The following is a 20,954-nucleotide window of genomic DNA, read 5'->3' as shown; positions in this document are numbered from 1 at the left end:
ATACCTCCGCCTTTTTTATCTCTTCTATTTACAAAATATAGCTCATATCCCTCCATTTGAATATCAGCCATGAGGTCATCTTTAAGCCAAGATTCTGTGATTGCAACAATGCTGAATCTATTTTTAAACTGGTTTAAATAATCTTTTATTTTTGACATTTTCCAATACAAGCTTCGGATGTTTATATGTATGAGTGACAGGGTATCTTCAGTAATTTTTTCACTATTTAACTGTTTTTCCATATAATACTCACAACCAATTGTAGTCAAGTCAAATATACTTTCATCAATATTGGTGTCTATGTCATATATTTTATCCTCTGTTTCCATGCTTGATCTGATTTTTTGTTGGTCATACTACCAATCGACGTCATATTTATTTGTCTACTCAGGTCTGTACTTTGTAAGGTCCTCCATGTCTCTGATTTGTATACCCTTTGTCCCTTCTCTCACTCTGATCCAAACCCTACAGTTCCAGACCCATGTAGCAACAATGTGTTTCTGTTTTTTAGTAGTCTTGCTTCCCTGACAATATCTGCATTTTGTTTCGTTAGATGCTCATTTATATAGATATTTGTTCCTTTCAGATTCTTTGCCTGTCTTAATAATTCATTTTTGTATTTTCTGCTTGTAAATTGTATAATAATATTAGGTAGTTTATTTTTACTGTCTTTGGATGGAATAATGTGACAGTCTGATATAGTGTCTTGATGTATGACAACACCTTTTTGATGTAAAAAATTTGTAACTTGCTGGTTCTAATGTTTGAAGTTCTTCAGGTGGTGCATCCTCCCCATTGGCTCCAGCAGAATCCACCACCCTTGCGTATGACCGATGTTTTGTTTCCAAACCAGATATTATGACATCGTCTTTTCTAGAATATTGTTCAAGTTCATCCACTCGCTGCTCAAGTTTCCTGATAATCCTGTCCTTCTCTCCAACAAGATTCTTGAGCTCCTTGATCTCCTTCATCAACTTGTCTAAATTAGTCATGTCTTTTGAAATACGGTTTAATGAGGTCTTTATTTCCTCTATATCTTCCTCCAGTTTATCTGTCTTCCTAGGTGGTGCCATGTTAAGTAAGATTCAGTACTGGCCACTATTAATTATAAAACAGTTCTCTCTCGTAGTCTCCCTCACCACAAGTCCGGTCGCCACACACCGACCTGCCCCGATGTTACTTGGATATAGCTGCCGCCAGCCTCGGTCGCAGCCGCCACCAGCCTCGGTCGCAGCCACCGCCAGCCTCGGATGTAGCCGTCGCCAGCCTCGGATGTAGCCGTCACCAGCCTCGGATGTAGCCGTCACCAGCCTCGGATGTAACCGACCCCGCGGACCTGGATGGATCGCCTCCACTGACGCCACGGGCCTGGATGTATCGCCTCCTCCAAAGACGCCGCGGGCCTGGATGGATCGCCTCTTCCGCCGACGCCGTGGGCCTAGATGGATAGCCTCCTCTGCCGATGCCGCGGGCCTGGATGGTTCGCCGCCGCCTATTTCGCGGGCCTGGATGGTTCGCCTCTGCTGACGCCGCGGGCCTAGATGGATCGCTTCCACTGACGCCGCGGGCCTGGATGGTACACTGCCGGCCTGGATAGGTCGCCGTTAGCTTCGCAGCTAATCCGATCTTTACTTTACTTACTTTCTTACTGATTTCTTACTTACTGTTACTGTTTTAAGCAGAAACTCAGCGAAATTCTGTGACACACTTCGGATTGGCCACTTCGTCGGAAATAACGTGACTCCACCGATTCCTCCATTTTCCATTAGACCAATGTAAATAATTACTTTGAATGACGTGCACTGATGTTTCACGTTTTTTTCAGTGCAGACCTGACCTGGCCTGTTTGTTTCAAGGAAAATTCTCTTTTCCAGATGTGTAATTTTCATATTTAATGTTCAGCGGTAAGGTGTGCAAAGGTGACAATAAATGTTTAAAACATGAACTTGCCAAGGTAACTTCAGCCAAATTTCTCCCAATATTATTCATGTTTAATAAAATGTAGTGGCAAGGGCTGTGAGAGAATTAGTTTGGAAACCAATGGATTAAATCAAAAAAGTGTAATGAAAAACAACAACAAAAACACCTAACAATTTTCTACAAGTGGCATTATCAGACTGTTTATGGTTTTTTTAAATTGTTTCTTCTAATCAGCATGTAAAACCTGCTGTTATCACCTCTTTAATAAAGGTTAAGTTATGTTTTCACCAACATCTATTTATTAGTTTGTTTAAAAACTAATGAACAGATTATTTTCATGAAAATGGTTAGGCCTATCCTGGAATAGATTACATTATATTTTAGCAAATTTAATATTCATGTAAAGGTGGAGAGCCAAGGCATTTATATATATAAAATAAATATATATAACTGATGAACATAAAATAAATAAATACATAAATAAATGAATCTAGATTTAGCTTATTAGCTGTTGGCGGTCACAAATATAACTCATTTGAGCATCTGATTCTCCGCTCTGCTCAGGATATTACGCATTACTAAGGTCAGAAGAATAAAAATCAGCTGTATTACTTTGTCACTGTATATAGGCCTCCTGGCCCATATTCTGAATTCTTAGATGAATTTGGTGCGTTCCTCTCTAACTTGTCAACTAGTGCAGGTAACATTCTGACTTTAATGTTCATATAAATAAGCCTTCTGATCCCCTCTGCAAATCATTTATGGAAATTGTGGATGCATTAGGATTTCGGCAATGCATTCGGGACTCAATGCACATTAGTGGAAATACCCTGGATCTGGTTCTCACACATGGTATTACTGTCACGAATATTGACATCATGCCTCTTATGTCAGTGGTCTCTGATCACTCACTTATTAAGTTTACAGTTTTGCTGCTGTGTTTGGAACAACAACCTTATATAAAAAAATGAGGTGGGCTTCATAGATAATTGGCAAAGCTTCTGGGGAAAACCTGGTCTTGTTAGGAGAGACGGCATCCATCCCACTTTGGATGGAGCAGCTCTCATTTCTAGAAATCTGGCCAGTTTTCTTAAATCCTCCAAACTGTGACTATCCAGGGTTGGGACCAGGAAGCAGAGTTGTAGTCTTACACACCTCTCTGCAGCTTCTCTCCCCCTGCCATCCCCTCATTACCCCATCCCCGTAGAGACGGTGCCTGCTCCCAGACCACCAATAACCAGCAAAAATCTATTTAAGCATAAAAATTCAAAAGAAAAAATAATATAGCACCTTCAACTGCACCACAGACTAAAACAGTTAAATGTGGTCTATTAAACATTAGGTCTCTCTCTTCTAAGTCCCTGTTAGTAAATTATATAATAATTGATCAACATATTGATTTATTCTGCCTTACAGAAACCTGGTTACAGCAGGATGAATATGTTAGTTTAAATGAGTCAACACCCCCGAGTCACACTAACTGCCAGAACGCTCGTAGCACGGGCCGAGGCGGAGGATTAGCAGCAATCTTCCATTCCAGCTTATTAATTAATCAAAAACCCAGACAGAGCTTTAATTCATTTGAAAGCTTGACTCTTAGTCTTGTCCATCCAAATTGGAAGTCCCAAAAACCAGTTTTATTTGGTGTTATCTATCGTCCACCTGGTCGTTACTGTGAGTTTCTCTGTGAATTTTCAGAACTTTTGTCTGACTTAGTGCTTAGCTCAGATAAGATAATTATAGTGGGCGATTTTAACATCCACACAGATGCTGAGAATGACAGCCTCAACACTGCATTTAATCTATTATTAGACTCAATTGGCTTTGCTCAAAATGTAAATGAGTCCACCCACCACTTTAATCATATCTTAGATCTTGTTCTGACTTATGGTATGGAAATTGAAGACTTAACAGTATTCCCTGAAAACTCCCTTCTGTCTGATCATTTCTTAATAACATTTACATTTACTCTGATGGACTACCCAGCAGTGGGGAATAAGTTTCATTACACTAGAAGTCTTTCAGAAAGCGCTGTAACTAGGTTTAAGGATATGTTTCCTTCTTTATGTTCCCTAATGCCATATAATAACACAGTGCAGAGTAGCTACCTAAACTCTGTAAGTGAGATAGAGTATCTTGTCAATAGTTTTACATCCTTATTGAAGACAACTCTGGATGCTATAGCTCCTCTGAAAAAGAGAGCTTTAAATCAGAAGTGCCTGACTCCGTGGTATAACTCACAAACTCGCAGCTTAAAGCAGATAACCCGTAAGTTGGAGAGGAAATGGCGTCTCACTAATTTAGAAGATCTTCACTTAGCCTGGAAAAAGAGTCTGTTGCTCTATAAAAAAGCCCTCCGTAAAGCTAGGACATCTTACTACTCATTACTAATTGAAGAAAATAAGAACAACCCCAGGTTTCTTTTCAGCACTGTAGCCAGGCTGACAAAGAGTCAGAGCTCTATTGAGCCGAGTATTCCTTTAACTTTAACTAGTAATGACTTCATGACTTTCTTTGCTAATAAAATTTTAACTATTAGAGAAAAAATTACTCATAACCATCCCAAAGACGTATCATTATCTTTGGCTGCTTTCAGTAATGCCGGTATTTGGTTAGACTCTTTCTCTCAGATTGTTCTGTCTGAGTTATTTTCATTAGTTACTTCATCCAAACCATCAACATGTCTATTGGACCCCATTCCTACCAGGCTGCTCAAGGAAGCCCTACCATTATTTAATGCTTCGATCTTAAATATGATCAATCTATCTTTATTGGTTGGCTATGTACCATAGGCTTTTAAGGTGGCAGTAATTAAACCATTACTTAAAAAGCCATCACTTGACCCAGCTATCTTAGCTAATTATAGGCCAATCTCCAACCTTCCTTTTCTCTCAAAAATTCTTCTGCAGAGGAATGGTCTAATTGAAGAGTTTCAGTCAGGTTTTAGAATTCATCATAGTACAGAAACAGCATTAGTGAAGGTTACAAATGATCTTCTTATGGCCTCAGACAGTGGACTCATCTCTGTGCTTGTTCTGTTAGACCTCAGTGCTGCTTTTGATACTGTTGACCATAAAATTTTATTACAGAGATTAGAGCATGCCATAGGTATTAAAGGCACTGCGCTGCGGTGGTTTGAATCATATTTATCTAATAGATTACAATTTGTTCATGTAAATGGGGAATCTTCTTCATAGACTAAGGTTAATTATGGAGTTCCACAAGGTTCTGTGCTAGGACCAATTTTATTCACTTTATACATGATTCCCTTAGGCAGTATTATTAGACGGCATTGCTTAAATTTTCATTGTTACGCAGATGATACCCAGCTTTATCTATCCATGAAGCCAGAGGACACACACCAATTAGCTAAACTGCAGGATTGTCTTACAGACATAAGGACATTGATGACCTCTAATTTCCTGCTTTTAAACTCAGATAAAACTGAAGTTATTGTACTTGGCCCCACAAATCTTAGAAACATGGTGTCTAACCAGATCCTTACTCTGGATGGCATTACCCTGACCTCTAGTAATACTGTGAGAAATCTTGGAGTCATTTTTGATCAGGATATGTCATTCAAAGCGCATATTAAACAAATATGTAAGACTGCTTTTTTGCATTTACGCAGTATCTCTAAAATTAGAAAGGTCTTGTCTCAGAGTGATGCTGAAAAACTAATTCATGCATTTATTTCCTCTAGGCTGGACTATTGTAATTCATTATTATCAGGTTGTCCTAAAAGTTCCCTGAAAAGCCTTCAGTTAATTCAAAATGCTGCAGCTAGAGTACTGACGGGGACTAGAAGGAGAGAGCATATCTCACCCATATTGGCCTCTCTTCATTGGCTTCCTGTTAATTCTAGAATAGAATTTAAAATTCTTCTTCTTACTTATAAGGTTTTGAATAATCAGGTCCCTTCTTATCTTAGGGACCTCATAGTACCATATCACCCCAATAGAGCGCTTCGCTCTCAGACTGCAGGCTTACTTGTAGTTCCTAGGGTTTGTAAGAGTAGAATGGGAGGCAGAGCCTTCAGCTTTCAGGCTCCTCTCCTGTGGAACCAGCTCCCAATTTGGATCAAGGAGACAGACACCCTCTCTACGTTTAAGATTAGGCTTAAAACTTTCCTTTTTGCTAAAGCTTATAGTTGGGGCTGGATCAGGTGACTCTGAACCATCCCTTAGTTATGCTGCTATAGACTTAGACTGCTGGGGGGTTCCCATAATGCACTGAGTGTTTCTTTCTCTTTTTGCTCTGTATGCACCACTCTGCATTTAATCATTAGTGATTGATCTCTGCTCCCCTCCACAGCATGTCTTTTTCCTGGTTCTCTCCCTCAGCCCCAACCAGTCCCAGCAGAAGACTGCCCCTCCCTGAGCCTGGTTCTGCTGGAGGTTTCTTCCTGTTAAAAGGGAGTTTTTCCTTCCCACTGTCGCCAAGTGCTTGCTCACAGGGGGTCGTTTTGACCTTTGGGGTTTTTACGTAATTATTGTATGGCCTTGCCTTACAATATAAAGCGCCTTGGGGCAACTGTTTGTTGTGATTTGGCGCTATATAAATAAAATTGAATTGAATTGAATATCACTACAGCGATGCATCAACTCATCAACTAAGACTAAATTTGAAGCTAAACTGCCTGATGTCTTAGCCTCACATTTGGCAAATACCCAATTGGTAGACAGTCTTGTGGATAGTTTAAACTCAGTGCTCAAAACTACACTCGACATGACTGCACCACCTGTGTTAAAACCGTGCTCCCCCAAATCACAGTCACCTTGGTTCAATGATTACCTGCGTGACCTCAAGCATAAGGCAAGAGGTCTAGAACAGAAATGGCGTCGTTCAAAATTAGAAGTATTCCACCGTGCGTGGCATGATGCTATCTTAGACTATAAGCATGCATTATTGGCTACAAAGCAGACCTATTACTCTGATTTGATCAACAACAACAAGCATAACTCAAAGTTCTTGTTCAACACAGTGGCAACACTTATTCATGGACAACCACCTGCAGTTCGCTCTCCTTTTACAGCACAAGATTTCCTGGATTACTTTGGGAAGAAAATAGAAGACACAAGGTTAAACATATCCCAGCATGCCTTAACCCAGCCACTACACCCTGCTATTGAGGTGGGAGCCATTACTGAGGTATGACCTAGATTTACAGAATTTGATAGTATCTCACTAGGCATGCTGACAAAGCTTGTAATGTTAACAAAAAGCACAACCTGTTTATTTGATCCTAAACCAACAAAACTGTTTAAGGACCTGTGGCCCACTCTTGGGCCGACTGTGCTGGAAATTATTAATCTTTCTTTAACTTCTGGATCTGTTCCTAAATATTCCAAATCTGCAGTGATTAAACCATTACATAAGAAAGCTAATCTTGACCCAGTGTACTGAAAAACTATGGGCCAATATCAAATCTATCATTTTGCTCTAAAATTCTGGAAAAAGTGGTGTCACGGCAGCTTATGGAGTATCTTACTGAGAATAATCTCTTTGAGCCATCGCAGTCTGGTTTTCGAAAATATCATTCCACAGAGACGGCTCTCACTAAAATGGTGAATGATCTTCTGCTTACAATGGATTCGGGCACCACTACGGTTCTGGTGCTGTTAGATCTCAGTGCTGCATTTGATACCATGGATCATCATATTCTACTTGACAGACTGGAAAATCATTTTGGGATTACTGGGAGTGCCCTTGCATGGCTGACGTCATACTTGACCAGTCGTTCTCACTGTTTTGTACAGTAACACTACCTTTAACCTTAGTGACAAGAAATTTGGGGTTCTATAGTGGTCCGTCTTAGGCCCCCTGCTTTTCTCCCTTTATATAGCACCCCTTGAGCACATATTGCGGCGTTTTGGGATTACCTTTCACTGCTATGCAGATGATACTCACTTATACATGCCAATAACTGCTGGTAATCTCATTCACATAAAATCCTTAGAAGACTGCCTTGCATCAGTGAGAAGTTGGATGTCTAGAAACTTCCTACTTTTAAACTCTGATAAGACTGAAATGATGGTTCTTGGTCCAGTGAGGCATCGGATTAATTTGACCAGTTAACGCTCAGCCTAGGCTCGTGTGTCATACATCACATTGACAAAGTGAGGAACCTTGAGGTAATTTTTGATCCTACATTGTCCTTTGACTGCCACATTATAAATATTACGAGGACTCCTTTCTTCCACCTGCGAAATATAGCAAAGATTCATCCCATCCTGTCTATGGCTGATGCTGAGACCCTGATCCATGCGTTTATCTCTTCTAGATTGGACTATTGCAGTGTTCTATTTTCTGGTTTACCACAGTCTAGCATTAGGGCTCTCCAATTGGTTCAAAATGCTGCAGCCAGACTTTTGACACGAAGCAAAAAGTTCACGAAAGTTCGACCACATTACACCCATTTTGGCATCCTTTCACTGGCTCCCTGTCCCAGTGAGATCAGATTTTAAGGTTCTGCTACTAGTCTATAAAACTGTTCACGGACTGGCACCTCCCTACCTAGCTGACCTAATTAAACCTTACGTACTGGCCCGGGCTTTGCGCTCTCAGGGTGCAGGACTACTTTGTGTCCCTAGGGTGAATAAGAAGTCTGCGGGTCACAGAGCTTTTTCTTATCATGCCCCTGTTCTGTGGAATGATCTCCCTGCATCAATAAAACAGTCAAATTCTGTGGAGACTTTCAAGTCCAGACTTAAGACGCACTTATTTTCCCTTTCGTATGGCTAGCATACTGGCATTGATTTGTTTTACGCTTTTTACTCTTTTAATTCATTTTATTAGGAAACGGAGCATGCCGCGGCCTCAACTTTACCTAAATTCTGGGTCTTTTAGTGAAGCTTAGGGCTAGTGGCCAGCGATCACTTTAGTATTTCTTCAGTTTTTCTTGTTGATTCATGCTGGCAAATTATACAGTATTTCTTGTCTTTCTGATGCCTGATTCTGTTTTTTCTCTGTTTAAGGTGCAGCTCCATCCAGAGATGGGAGCTGTATTTGTGCTGGCGACCCTCCTGTCCTGTGCACCAACAGTATTTCCTGTATATTCGTTTTGTGAATTGTTCTGTAATTTATGTCTGTAGCATGGCCCAAGCAGAAGGTCACCCCTTTGAGTCTGGTCTGCTTGAGGTTTCTTCCTCAGAGGGAGTTTTTCCTTACCACTGTTGCTCTGGGGATTAGTAAGGTTAGACCTTACTTGTGTGAAGCGCCTTGAGGCAACTCCGTTGTGATTTGGCGCTATATAAATGAAAATAATTTGAAATTGAAAATTGAAGCCATTGGTGAAAATGTTGGGGTTTTTCTGGAATAGGTGTCGTTTCAGTTTCGGGTACATCTACAGGAAGGGGTGTGGTCATGATATTTAAGAAACATTTCAAGTCCTACATGAAATGTATTCCATTATCATTTGAACTGAAGCTAGAACATGTTTTGGGAAGGAGAGGACAAGACAGACTCTAATGTAGAGGTGAGTAAGTGTGTGCCATGAAGAGCCAAGACGATGCTGGTTTTCCTTTCAAGCAATCACCTCAGCATGTGATTTCACTGATGAGTGCTTCTGGCTCTCGTGAACACCTTTCTAGTTAAATTATAATGAAATGCAACAGAGGAAAGCAACAAATCTGGACTTCTGAGTGTGCAAAGGTGGCACATATTTGGCAGTTTTGCTTATTATATAATTTGACACTCATAGCTAACATTTTGTATTGTACTATGTAGACTCAAACTCTTACCTGATTATTATGACCTGGTTATGTTTGGCATCCATCAGTTTGGAATAAGCAGCATTTGCTGTGGCAAACAAATGCCTGAGGGAGACAGATGAATTGCATCAAGTTATCAGACATTTAAAATGGAAAAAAAAGAAATGAACTCTGAGCACCTAGATATTGTGCCTTCATTTTGTCATCTGTCCACCCATTTTTCTTTCATCCAATCATTGTTTCATTGAGAGCTTCCTTCTTACATGCTTTAGGAAAAAAAAATTGCTTGTCTTACTTGTTTCCTTTAGGGTCCGGTCACACGGCACACGACGATAGATGGACAAAGGATAAAAAGTCAAAAAGTCACAAACCATCGAGAAAAGGTGGATGAAAGATCCTGTACCTTTCCCATCACTGAAAAGCCTGAGAATCCAGAGTGAAGAAAGCAACAAAACAAAACTAAAACTAACAAAAGAAAAACAAAATGAACGTCGACCTCTGTGCTTTAAACTAAATCAAAATTAAACATTCATGATGATGTGACTGAAAGCAGGTATGTAACTGAAGTCAGCCAGCCTCGTCCTCATGTTGGTAGTACTTGCAAGGGTGAGATTTTGTTTGTCTTGACAACAGGTGAGAGATTTTGTTTGTCTTCACAAGAAAGATGTGTCTGCACAAGCAGGACAGGCACAAATGGTTGAAACATACGTAAATAGTTAAAGTAGTTGAGAAAATGTTCATAATGCTAATGTTTCTGTATGAAAACGTTGCTTTTTCGTTCCAAACATGGACGATTCATTAGCGAGACAATGATGTGTCAATCAGCTTGTTGAAGCTTTAGTTCTTGATTCGTTCAGATATCATCAACCTTCATTCAATACGTCAGACTTGGGAAGTTGGACGAAGTTGGACAAAAGTCAAACGACGTTACAAAAACTAAGCAAACAATACGAAACTGTCAAGAAAGAAAGCAAAACAAAATACAAACGAATTGAGGTTGTCATTTGTATTCGTTCAGATTTTTCAACAGTTTAAAAACCTGATGAAGCACCAGCTGCAAGAACAAAGATGGATGAAGGTTAAACAAAGCCTCCCAAAGTCAACGAAAGTTCAGATTTCTTGTTTCATTTGGGCTTTGTTGTCCGTCGTTAGTGCTGTGTGACCGGGGCTTTACTTGTCTCCTGCTTTTTGCCTCCTTTTCCTTCCCTAATTGCATAATTTCCCTTGATAAGGAGGTTTATAGATCCCTGCATGTTTGCTTATTTGACACCAGAGAGAGAAAGAGAATAAGTCTTATATGGACCCTGAGGTCCATCAAACCAGTGCTTATCCCAGGATACAATAAAGTGAAGCAAATGGCTCTAAGAACCCCTCCGGATGGGATGCCAGTCCGTCAGAGGTTACTCCCCCAGCCATGGCTGGAACCCATTTACAGCTGGGTAGACTGGGTCCATGTGGATGAAATGTCTTATCCACTGAGACAAACAGCCTGATGAAAACACCTGGAATCGAATACTAGTCTATAAGTTGGGAGTCCACCTCCTATGCCACAGAGCCACTTGTTCTGTCACTGTGTCACCAGAATTACTAAAAATTATACAGACCAATATTTATTCAACTGGATGGAAGAGTGGACCATGCACCAAGAAAGAAGCATTTAATTTTTCTTGTGAGAAGACATTTTTCTGCCCTGCCCTCTGACAGGGGCACAATCAGTTCTGTCTGTCGGACATACTTCTCACCACAATAAATAAGAGGTGGATACCCCTGGTTTTGGCGAATAAAGGTTACCAGAAAAAGTCCATCCACCCACTAAACCCGCTGATTCTAAATAGTTCAACTCTTCAGGAAGACAGATGGGTTAACCAGTGAAATCACATGTTTTAGGAGTACAGGTAGAAGAAGCACATGGTACAACTTTTACTCACTGAAGATGGGTTTTTCAGGGTATCCCTTATGTTTGGATATGTATGCTATCTGGAGCAAAATTTTGAATGCATTAGAATGTAAGCAAAATGTAACCCTTATGGCCAAGTTAAAAACAGATCAGTCAAACCATTGCGATAAGTCATCAACATTTCCAGTTATCATTCACATATTGGGCCTACAGCTTCTCTAAACCAGAAGAAAGTTTGGATATGAGCACTCTGCAATCCTTGTGACCGAGTTAAAAGTAAGTCACAGCCTAAACCTGCTGGAGTTACTCATAGATATGCACTAAATTGAGACAATTATATGTACACAGTAATTTTGCCGAGATAACATTGGGTCCCAGTTTAAATAGAGTAAAATACATTATTGTATACATTGTAGAGTGAAATCAGCTCAACAGTTGTTGCAGAATGAACAGTCCCCTCCTAAAATTGCATCCACTGCACATGCGTCATTTATGACCACAGCAACTCCTGTGAGATGGACTGTCTTCACCCAAAGCGATCAAATGGATTAATGGGATTATTAACCATCAGATGACAAGGTAAAACCTCTTAAATCATTCTGAAGTCAGTTTTAAGCAGAAATGAGGTGATAATTGGTGACGCTGTGAAATGACGGAGATGCAGTGAATGCAACAGCTAGCAGCTCATGTGACTGTGGCGCTCTGATTGCTTCCTCTGTCTTTTATGATTAAATAATGCTGAATTATTTATGGAAATGATTGTTGTACAAAAGTATCAGATATCTGTCGCTGCGATAGATGATGACTGGAATGCAGTTTGAAGCAGAAACAAGGTGATATTTCCTGAACCGTGGTTGATGATGCATGCGCAGTGAAGGCAGGGCGGACCGATTTTTAGAGGGGAGACCGTTCGGTCTGTGACCCCGTCTTGTCAATTCAAGTGGTTCTACTCCAATAAGAGTTGATTTTACACTGTGTTGAGTTGATTTAACCCTGTGGTAGAGTGTAATTAACTCTATTTGGACTGGGACCAAATGTTATCCCAGCAGAGTAAATTTTACTCTGCAAAATTTACTGTATCAGTTACAAAATCACAAGGCTTGTAAAGCTGACCCCCTTTCAGTTTTACACAATGTTTTATGAAATATTAAATCTTAAATTAAATTTTAATTGTTGTTTGCCCTCTAATTTTTGCCATGTGACTTCTTAATCTTTTAAGAGAAACAGTGAAAGTGACTTACGGAGGGTTCTCTCCCAGAGCGTGACCCTTGTACTGCAGCACAACATCTGTCCCATAGATGTTAAACATCTTATAGGGGTTTACTGATACCAGAATACTGCCAATATATGTCTAAAAGAAAGCAAGAAAGAAAGACAAGAATGAAGTGCCACATTTATTTAAAGAAATTGTGACAGATGATGATGAAGCTTTTGCTTCTGCCCACACCCTTTCGGTCACACAGGTTCACTGTTAAATTGTCCTCTTTCTGGTGAAAACAAAGTAAGTGCAAAAGATTTTAATTAAATTTAAAAAACTCATTCTTCCTACAAATTTTCAGCATCATAATGATCATACTAAGTTGGCTGCATGTGTGGTGGGTGTGAGTGCTGCTAAGATACATACATAAATTAGCTCTCGTTCAAATCTTTTCCTCAGGTTCAGCAGAACAGCATCCTCATGCATCTCCCTGGACACAGACAGAACAAGTCAGAGGTATTTAAGCAGCAGAGAACCCAGCGCACATATTCCACCACCTTTACTACAACCAGCATGACTGCAGACTGTGTTCCTGGAATTTACCTCAGCAATGCCACCCAGCAACACCTTGAACAAAATATAATTATCCCCCATAACTACAGGTCAGGTCATGTCTGCGAGCATGCTCTGGTGCCAAGGGTTGCTACATCCATCACTCTGTGAAACTGCTTTGGGTTCAGGCAAATCCAATCCAACCTCACCTCTCAAATGTAGCCTCCTATCTGTTGCGCCCAGATCAAACCCAGATGTCCCTTTTATCTTCCACAGGCACTGGGGTCCTCAACATTGGGATCATGCAACTGAGAAATGCTCCACGTAGCCAAAATGTCATAGTTGATGTTCCCTCACCATGCAGTTGATGCTCATCTGAATCTAACTATTTGAAACAAAGTCATCCCAGCGATACCCGAGGATCCTCTGAAATGTGTACTTCTGCACATTTAATCTGGGAGATCTTATGCAATTGCCTGTGGTAATAACTGTTCCTTTAATGAAGTTATGCCCTCTGAATACTGTTTATTAATTTGGAAGACTAGTCATTGAGCATTTTGTGTCTGCAGAGCAGGCAAGTCAGCGAATAGGAGATGGCTACCAATATGTAGACCTGGGTTCAGTTCACAATCACACTACCCTTATGTATCCTTAGACAAGATACATCATGTGCATTGTCCCACTCCGCCAGCTTTAAATTAATACAGCCCTTGGCTAAGGACGTAACTTGTAATGAGATGTCACATCCAGGGGGAATCATTGAATCTCAACAACACAAACTGGAATAAGCAATTGTAAAAATAGGCCTCAAGGCCTCTAAAGGTCTTTGATACTCTTTGATACTCCATTGTAAAACAATGTGACTGAAATTCATGGGCTTCATTTTAGAAGCCAAACAGAACTGTGTGATTATTAAGTAATTAGCAAATTACAAAATCTTTCTGGCAAAGAGCTTACATATATATGTCTGTATGGGTGAGACAGCAAAAGAGAAATGTTACTTACTCTAGCTGTGTCATGTCTTCCACTCCATCTTCCTCTCGTTGCACACGGTGACCCATAGTGGTCAGGCATCTGATGGAATACATCTTTAAAGTATGCATAAAAAAATGAGGCTCAGGAAATGGTGCCTCTATTGTACAGTCACAGCACAGAAATGCAATTGTTTTCTACTATTTGTAATTTCCTGTTCTACTTACTGTACTAAAAAAAAAAAGAATCATCACCAAATGGTTGGCGCTTTGAAAAGGTGAGGGGAGTATTTTGAGGAGCTGATGAATAAAGAAAATGAGAGTGACAGAAGTCTGTATGATGTAGCAAGAATAACAACAGCAACTGATTAGTGAGGATGAAATAAGGACAGCTATAAAGAGGATGAAGTGTGAAAAGGCAGTTGGTCCAGATGACTTTCCAGTGGAGACATGGAAATGCTTAGGAAAGATAGCAGCAGAGATTTTAACCAGATCGTTTAATAAAACCTTGGAAAGCGAGAGAATGCCTGATTAGCAGAGAAGAAATGTACTGAATGTGATTTTTAACAATAAGTGTGTTTTACAGAGTTGCAGTACCTACAGGGGTATAAACTTGATCAGCCACAGCATGACATTCCAGACTGAGTAGTGAAAGCTAGGCTTATAAAAGAGGTAAAGGTCTGAGCAGTAATATGATTTAATGCTGAGAAAGAGCACTACAGATGCAGTGTTTGCACTTGGAGTGCTGATTGAGAAGTATAGAGAAGGCCAGAAGGAGTCACATTGTGTGTTTGTGGATTTTGAGAAATATTATGACAGGGTGCAAAGAGAAGAGTAGTGGAATACCACAACTCTTCTCTTCTCACAACCAAATTCAGCACAAATACTCCATAGACATTACTCTTTTGAAAACTGACCGCTTGAATTTTCAATATGCAGCCAGGTAAGGGTCAACTGAACAATTACACAGGGATCAAAATGAAAAGATGCTCCAATCCTATTGAAAACTATACAACATTATTTGTCTGATCATAAAGATTCCAAAAAGGTGTAGTTTGGACTATCTGTGACTGAATGTTATGGAGTTATGGGGTAAAAACAGCAAAAATGCTGACAACGGTCAAGTTCAGTTTTCGCAGGGGTCAAAAGTTACGTTGCACCAATTTTGGTGAAAAAATAAATAAATAAATAAAAAGTGGTGCAAATTATTGGTTGAGCTAATAGGATTAATAAATGGAATAGTTTTGACTGTGTTGAATGTTTGGTCTCCAAAGTAAAGGTCAAATAATGTCAATGTCCATTGGATTCTATGACATTGGTCATATGTTATCCTTCAACACAATGACTAAGAATGATGCATGGTGCAAACTATTGTTTTTAAACCCCTATTAACTCAAACAATAATTTGCATAATTGTTTAACCTAAATTGGAGCAACTTTAACTTTTGGTCCCAGTACAATTTGGAGACAAAGTCAGAGAGGTGAGATTGAGATAGTTTGGACATGTGCAGATGTAGCGGCTGCACTCTGCATTGTGTTGTACAAAAGAGGGACCCAGGGTTTGTAAGGATGCTGAGGATGGAGCCACCAGGAAGGAGGAGAAAAGGGAGGCTAAAGAGGAGGTTTATGGATATGCTGAGGGAGGAGATGCAAGTGGGTGGTGTGACAGAGGAAGATACAGAGGACAGAGTGAGATGGAGATGGATATTCTGCTGTGGTGACCCCTAACAGGAGCAACTGAAGCAAAATGAAAGAAGAAGAAGATCAAATTACCTTAATAAAGAAAGGGCTCACTAATTACAGCATTTTGTTGAATATTCACTCTTGTTTTTACCAGAATATGTTTATTAATTATAAGGTTGACTTGAAGTGCAACTTTTCATATGGTTCAACATCTTTTACCTTGTCATACCAGTGTCCCTGAGGCTCCCCCTCCCTGCTTAGATTCCAATCTCCTGGTTCCTGTCCCATCTGTTGTCCTGTCAGGCCTTGGGGGTCCAATAGCTCCTCATCTCGATACATAGACCACTTACTGAGGTTCTGCACTGTTCTATGAGGTAATAACCTCTCAGCACCCCAAACATCCACATCTTGCTGCATCCCCAAGGCTTCAGTGTCTGTGCCATGGGACCAGTGCTGCTCAGTCCCAGGTCCATGGGTCTGTGGCATTACGACAGCATATGAGAATGGTAAATGATAAGAGGCCCCTGCGAGTTGAGGATTTTTCAGGGCACCAGAGAGGTTAAAGGATCTGGGTTCTGGGGTGCTTGGAGCTCCAAGATGTGCCATGATATTGCCATTGGGGAGACGGTACTTTGCAGTCCGAAGATTCGGGTTCTTTGACAATGCATTTGACAGGTCAATAGTTTGAGGTGCCTCAGCCAGCTGAGAACGCATTATTAGAGTACCATCTGGCAAGCGATAAGTGGCTGATCGAATGTTCTGGTTCCTGAGGGCACTGGAAAGGTTGAGGGTAGAAGATTCTGAATTGTCAGCAGAACCAGGATGCCTCAATAGAGATTTGCTTGAGAGATTGTAAGAGGCACCGCGAATATTAGTGTTAAGTAAGGCACCAGAGAGAACAGGCCCTGAAGCAACAGAGGTGGTAGGTTGGGCTTGGTTTCGTGAAAACAGTGCTGATCCTTGTGAGAGCTGGAACTTTGCATTACGCAGATTAGCATTCAGTAGGGCATTAGATAGCCCCAGTGGTGATTTTGCACTTTCATCATTTCTATTTTGTTGCCCTGGCTGGGTAAGTACTGACCCATCAGGTAATCGATATGAGGCCTTACGGATATTTGTATTAAGAAGAGCAGAGGAGAGAAATGGGGAGGAAGGAGTGACAGGTTCGGGTGCTGGCTCACCCCTTGTAAACAGTGTTCCATCTGGCAGCCTGTAAGTAGCTTTTTGTACATTTGAATTCAGTAATGCCGATGAAAGCATAGGTGTGGGTGGGGATGGTACAGATGTTGATTCTGTCCTGGTAATTAATGTGCCATCAGGCAAATGATATGTGGCCTGTCGCAAACTGGGACTGAGCAAAGCAGAGGACAACATAGGTGAGGAGAGTGGGGATGGTGCTGAAGAAGGTTGAGCAGGATCGTTCTGATTGATTAGTGTTCCATCAGGTAAACGGTAGGTGGCCTGACATAGGCTTTGATTCTGTAGGGCACTGGAGAGCATGGATGGTGTCAGTATCCCACCACCATTAACACCTCCACCACTATTTGTGACAGCTGGAGGCTCAGTAGGACCATGGGGCATTGTAAGAGCACCATCTGGAAACCTGAACATGGATCCCTGGATTTGGGATGTCCTGAGCCCACCGGAGAGAAAGGAGGATGCTCCTCTAATAGTCCCTTGATGAGGATTAGTTGGAGACATAGCAGGAGCTGTAGAGGACAAGGTTGGAAACTGCTTTTGAAAAGGTGAGGCAAAGGAAGCATTACGTAGCTGAGAGTTGATCATGGCTGAGGACAAATGTGGGGAGGTGGGTAGTGTGGGAGCAAGAGCAGCTGCTCCCTGAGGAGGCAAGATGACAGTTGCATGATGGTTGGCATTGCGTTGTAGTGGAGATGAATATGAGGCACTATGAAGATGAGAGTTCTGCATCAAAGCATTAGGAGTGGACTGTGTATTCAGCTGCTGATTTACTACTACATCATCCATTCTCTCCACCTGGCCACTGGGTATGGGAGAAGTGTTTCTCTGGAACAGTGGTGTAATGTTATTGGCATTATGCAGATAAGGGTTCTGAAGTGCATTTCCAAGATGTGGTGATGATTGGCCATGTGAAGGAAGGTTTTGAGGGTATACTTCCTGCTGTGTATGGGGGGAAGAAGATCTTTGTAGAGATTCTGGAAAAGTAGTAGTGGAATAGGGGATGGAGGAATGAAGTTGGGTAGATGAAAAGGATGCACTTCCAACCTCAGGGTTTGGTGAAGCATTTGTCAGCACTGTAGATGGACCTGGTTCCATTACTCTGTAGTTGTAGTAGTTGGTAGTTGGTGATGGTGGGAGAGTACCAGGAGGAAGACTGGGGTGAGGAGAATGAGGTTGAAATAATGCTGGCCCCAGACTCTGAGGAGTCATAGCCCTATGAGGCAAAGGAGAAGGTGGGTTAGTGATGTGGTGCATGGGTGAAGCTGAACGAGAGGGGAGAGGAGATGAATGCCGCAATAGATGTGGAGATGGAGGTCTACTATGTAGCCTACGTACTGATGGTTGAGGAGAAATAGGGCCACTTTGTTTTAAAGGAGTTTGGGGTGAGGAAGGAGGCACTGGGGGTGGTGCTCTGAATGATGGCCTGGATGAAAGAGTGGGCTGCCCTCTGGGCATTCTAACTAAAGGCTGACCTCTACCTACAGGTCTGTGCAGGGCCTGTTGGTGAACACCAAACTGCTGGGATTCTCTTAATACTGTAGGCCGGGATCCCGTTCTGGCAAATGGTGTGGTTGCAGCTGCACCTCCTATTTGTTGTGAGGGAGGGGCTGGGCCACTATGGATAGAAGACCTGAATGGAGCAACATGCTGAGTGACAGGTGGTCTCCGTTTACTGCATCTATTTAAGTAAGGGTTAATTGGTGAGGGTTTGACAGCCCCTGTGGGCACATGACTTCGCCCACCAGGAGCATTTATCAGCCTGCGAGTAGAGGAGCGGGTGAGAATAGAGCGACTGCTTAAATATGGAGGTGAATTAGGACGGTTTGCTGAGGGGGGTCGGAAAGCATGTGGGGGTGACTGAGGTCTGTCAGGGACAGGGGGACTCCGACTTTGTGGAAAGGGTTGAGGAGGAGATGGTGAACGCATCAGCTTGGATGTTTTTCTTCCTTTGAACAAATGAGGTCGTGTAGGTGGGAGAGGCACTGCATCTGGAGGTGGTTGCTTCCTGAAAGACAGCCTTGGGGAAGGAGGTGGGCTTAGTCTCCTTCTTAGTGATCCTCGAGGTGAAGCTAGAGGGCTGGAAATTTGGGAGTGGGGTTGGACAGTTGATGGCACCCTCCTCAAACCAGTTCTTCTCCTTCCTGCGAGGGATGGCTGAGTTCGAACAGATATCCCTCTCCTCTGAAACGGTGGAGAAGCAGGAGGGCTTACTGGTCTCAACCTGTCACTTGGAGAAGCTGCACGCTGACCTATCCTTTGTATCCGGTGGGTGGGCCCTCTTTGAGATAATTGAGGAGAAAAGTGGGGCTCTGCTTGTATGTCTGTTTGAAGTGGCCTATGAAATGATGAGAGGCGGGGTGAAGGAGGTGCCTTTAGCCTAGCTGATCTTACTCTCAGTGAAGGCTGTGGAGATGGAAGTGGGCTCATTCGTCTCATTGGCCTTGGTGAAGCCACTGGTGAATGCAACTGTGATTGCATCAGTGGAGGCATCGGTGGTCGTGCTGGGGGTACCATTGATGACATTTGCCCCATTTGGAACATATGTGGATTTTGAGGGAGGGAGGGAAGATACACCTGAGAGGAAGGCAGCGGTGACAGAGGAGACAGGGACATGTGACTGGGAGAACCTGAGAGAGGAGGATGAATAGACTGAAGGGGAGGAATGTGCTCCTGTTGATAAACCATAGCTGAAGAAAAGGGGATTTGTTGAGGAATAAGTGGTGTTGGTTGCTGGTTCTGGACACTGGGATAAAGATGTTGTGCTGGAAGGTGGGATGGAACAGACTGCTCATATTGTATATTTGGCATCATATCCTGACTGTTGAGGGCCAGAGATGGAGATGATGGAGCAAACATTGGGGAGGAGGGAGGAGGGTACGTAAGAGATGGAACATTTTCCACATCTAGTCTTTCATTTCCAAACAGCATAACCTGGGGCCTGGGGACCTTAAACTGCCCTGCTGAAAATGGTTCAGTGACTGCGTAAGAAAACTGCCCCTGTCCATATAGTTGTTCGGTCATAGTCTGATCTAGAGGTGCATCCATATAGAAACTTTGCTGATAGGGGTTATAAATGGAAGCATCATCTGTATATGCCAGCTCTGGGTCATTATACAGTCTTGAAACCTGATAACCATCACCCATCATGCTGTATGGGTCTGACATCCCATAGGTATAACCCATGCTTTGGTCAAAGTAATCTCCATAAAATGAATGATCAAATGGGTCATAAATCCCATCAAAGCTACTATCATAGTAACTATAGGTCTCTGGCTCCATGGCATATAACATTCCATCTTCACCATAGTAATACTCAAGCTCTTCATCACCATAGTAATCATCGTACTCATCCATATAATAATCATATGGGTTACTGTAATAATCCATATAATCATCATAGTACAACTCATCATCATAATAAAAGTTGTCCTCATCATCAAAATAACCATATTCATCTTCCCAGTCATCATCATAATCATCATAGTAGTCAATTTCCTCTCCATAATAGTCATAAGGGTCATAGGTCATGGGTCGCCTAAGGAATCTTCTAGGTCTCCACTGGGAGTTATAATTGTCCTCATATCCATACTCATCATCGTCATATTCGTAGGCCTCATTATAATAGCCCATTTGTCTGCCCCTGGTGTGCCTGTTAGCAAATGACAGACGTCTATGCCCCCGCCTTCCTGCCTGCCCCCCGAATCGACTTCGACCCTTCTTAGACAGGAACCTCCTTGTCAACCAGTTAGCTGCTGCATTCATCCTTGTTAACAGCCAACTTTTGCCCTTAAAGTTTGATTTAGTTTTCTTTTTGCCGAACA

General features: G+C 41.8%; 1 protein-coding gene across 1 annotated transcript in view; it reads right to left on the bottom strand.

Moving 5' to 3' along the window:
- myo15aa (myosin XVAa) overlaps nt 1–20,494 on the bottom strand; it is a 179,581-nt gene extending 159,087 nt beyond the window's left edge. Inside the window, exons 1-5 of the mRNA XM_034191347.1 lie at nt 16,153–20,494; nt 14,285–14,367; nt 13,154–13,217; nt 12,771–12,880; nt 9,663–9,737 (exon numbers count right to left, since the gene is read on the bottom strand). Of these exons, the coding sequence (XP_034047238.1) occupies nt 9,663–9,737; nt 12,771–12,880; nt 13,154–13,217; nt 14,285–14,367; nt 16,153–20,487 (4,667 nt within the window). The 5' untranslated portion in view covers nt 20,488–20,494. The remainder of the gene's footprint in view (nt 1–9,662; nt 9,738–12,770; nt 12,881–13,153; nt 13,218–14,284; nt 14,368–16,152) is intronic.
- Nucleotides 20,495–20,954: the final 460 nt, after the last annotated feature.

Source organism: Thalassophryne amazonica, chromosome 16 (genome assembly GCF_902500255.1).
Source record: "Thalassophryne amazonica chromosome 16, fThaAma1.1, whole genome shotgun sequence".
NCBI lineage: Eukaryota > Metazoa > Chordata > Actinopteri > Batrachoidiformes > Batrachoididae > Thalassophryne > Thalassophryne amazonica.
Note: the sequence above shows the minus strand (reverse complement) of the source record. Positions and strands in the feature narration are given on the sequence as shown.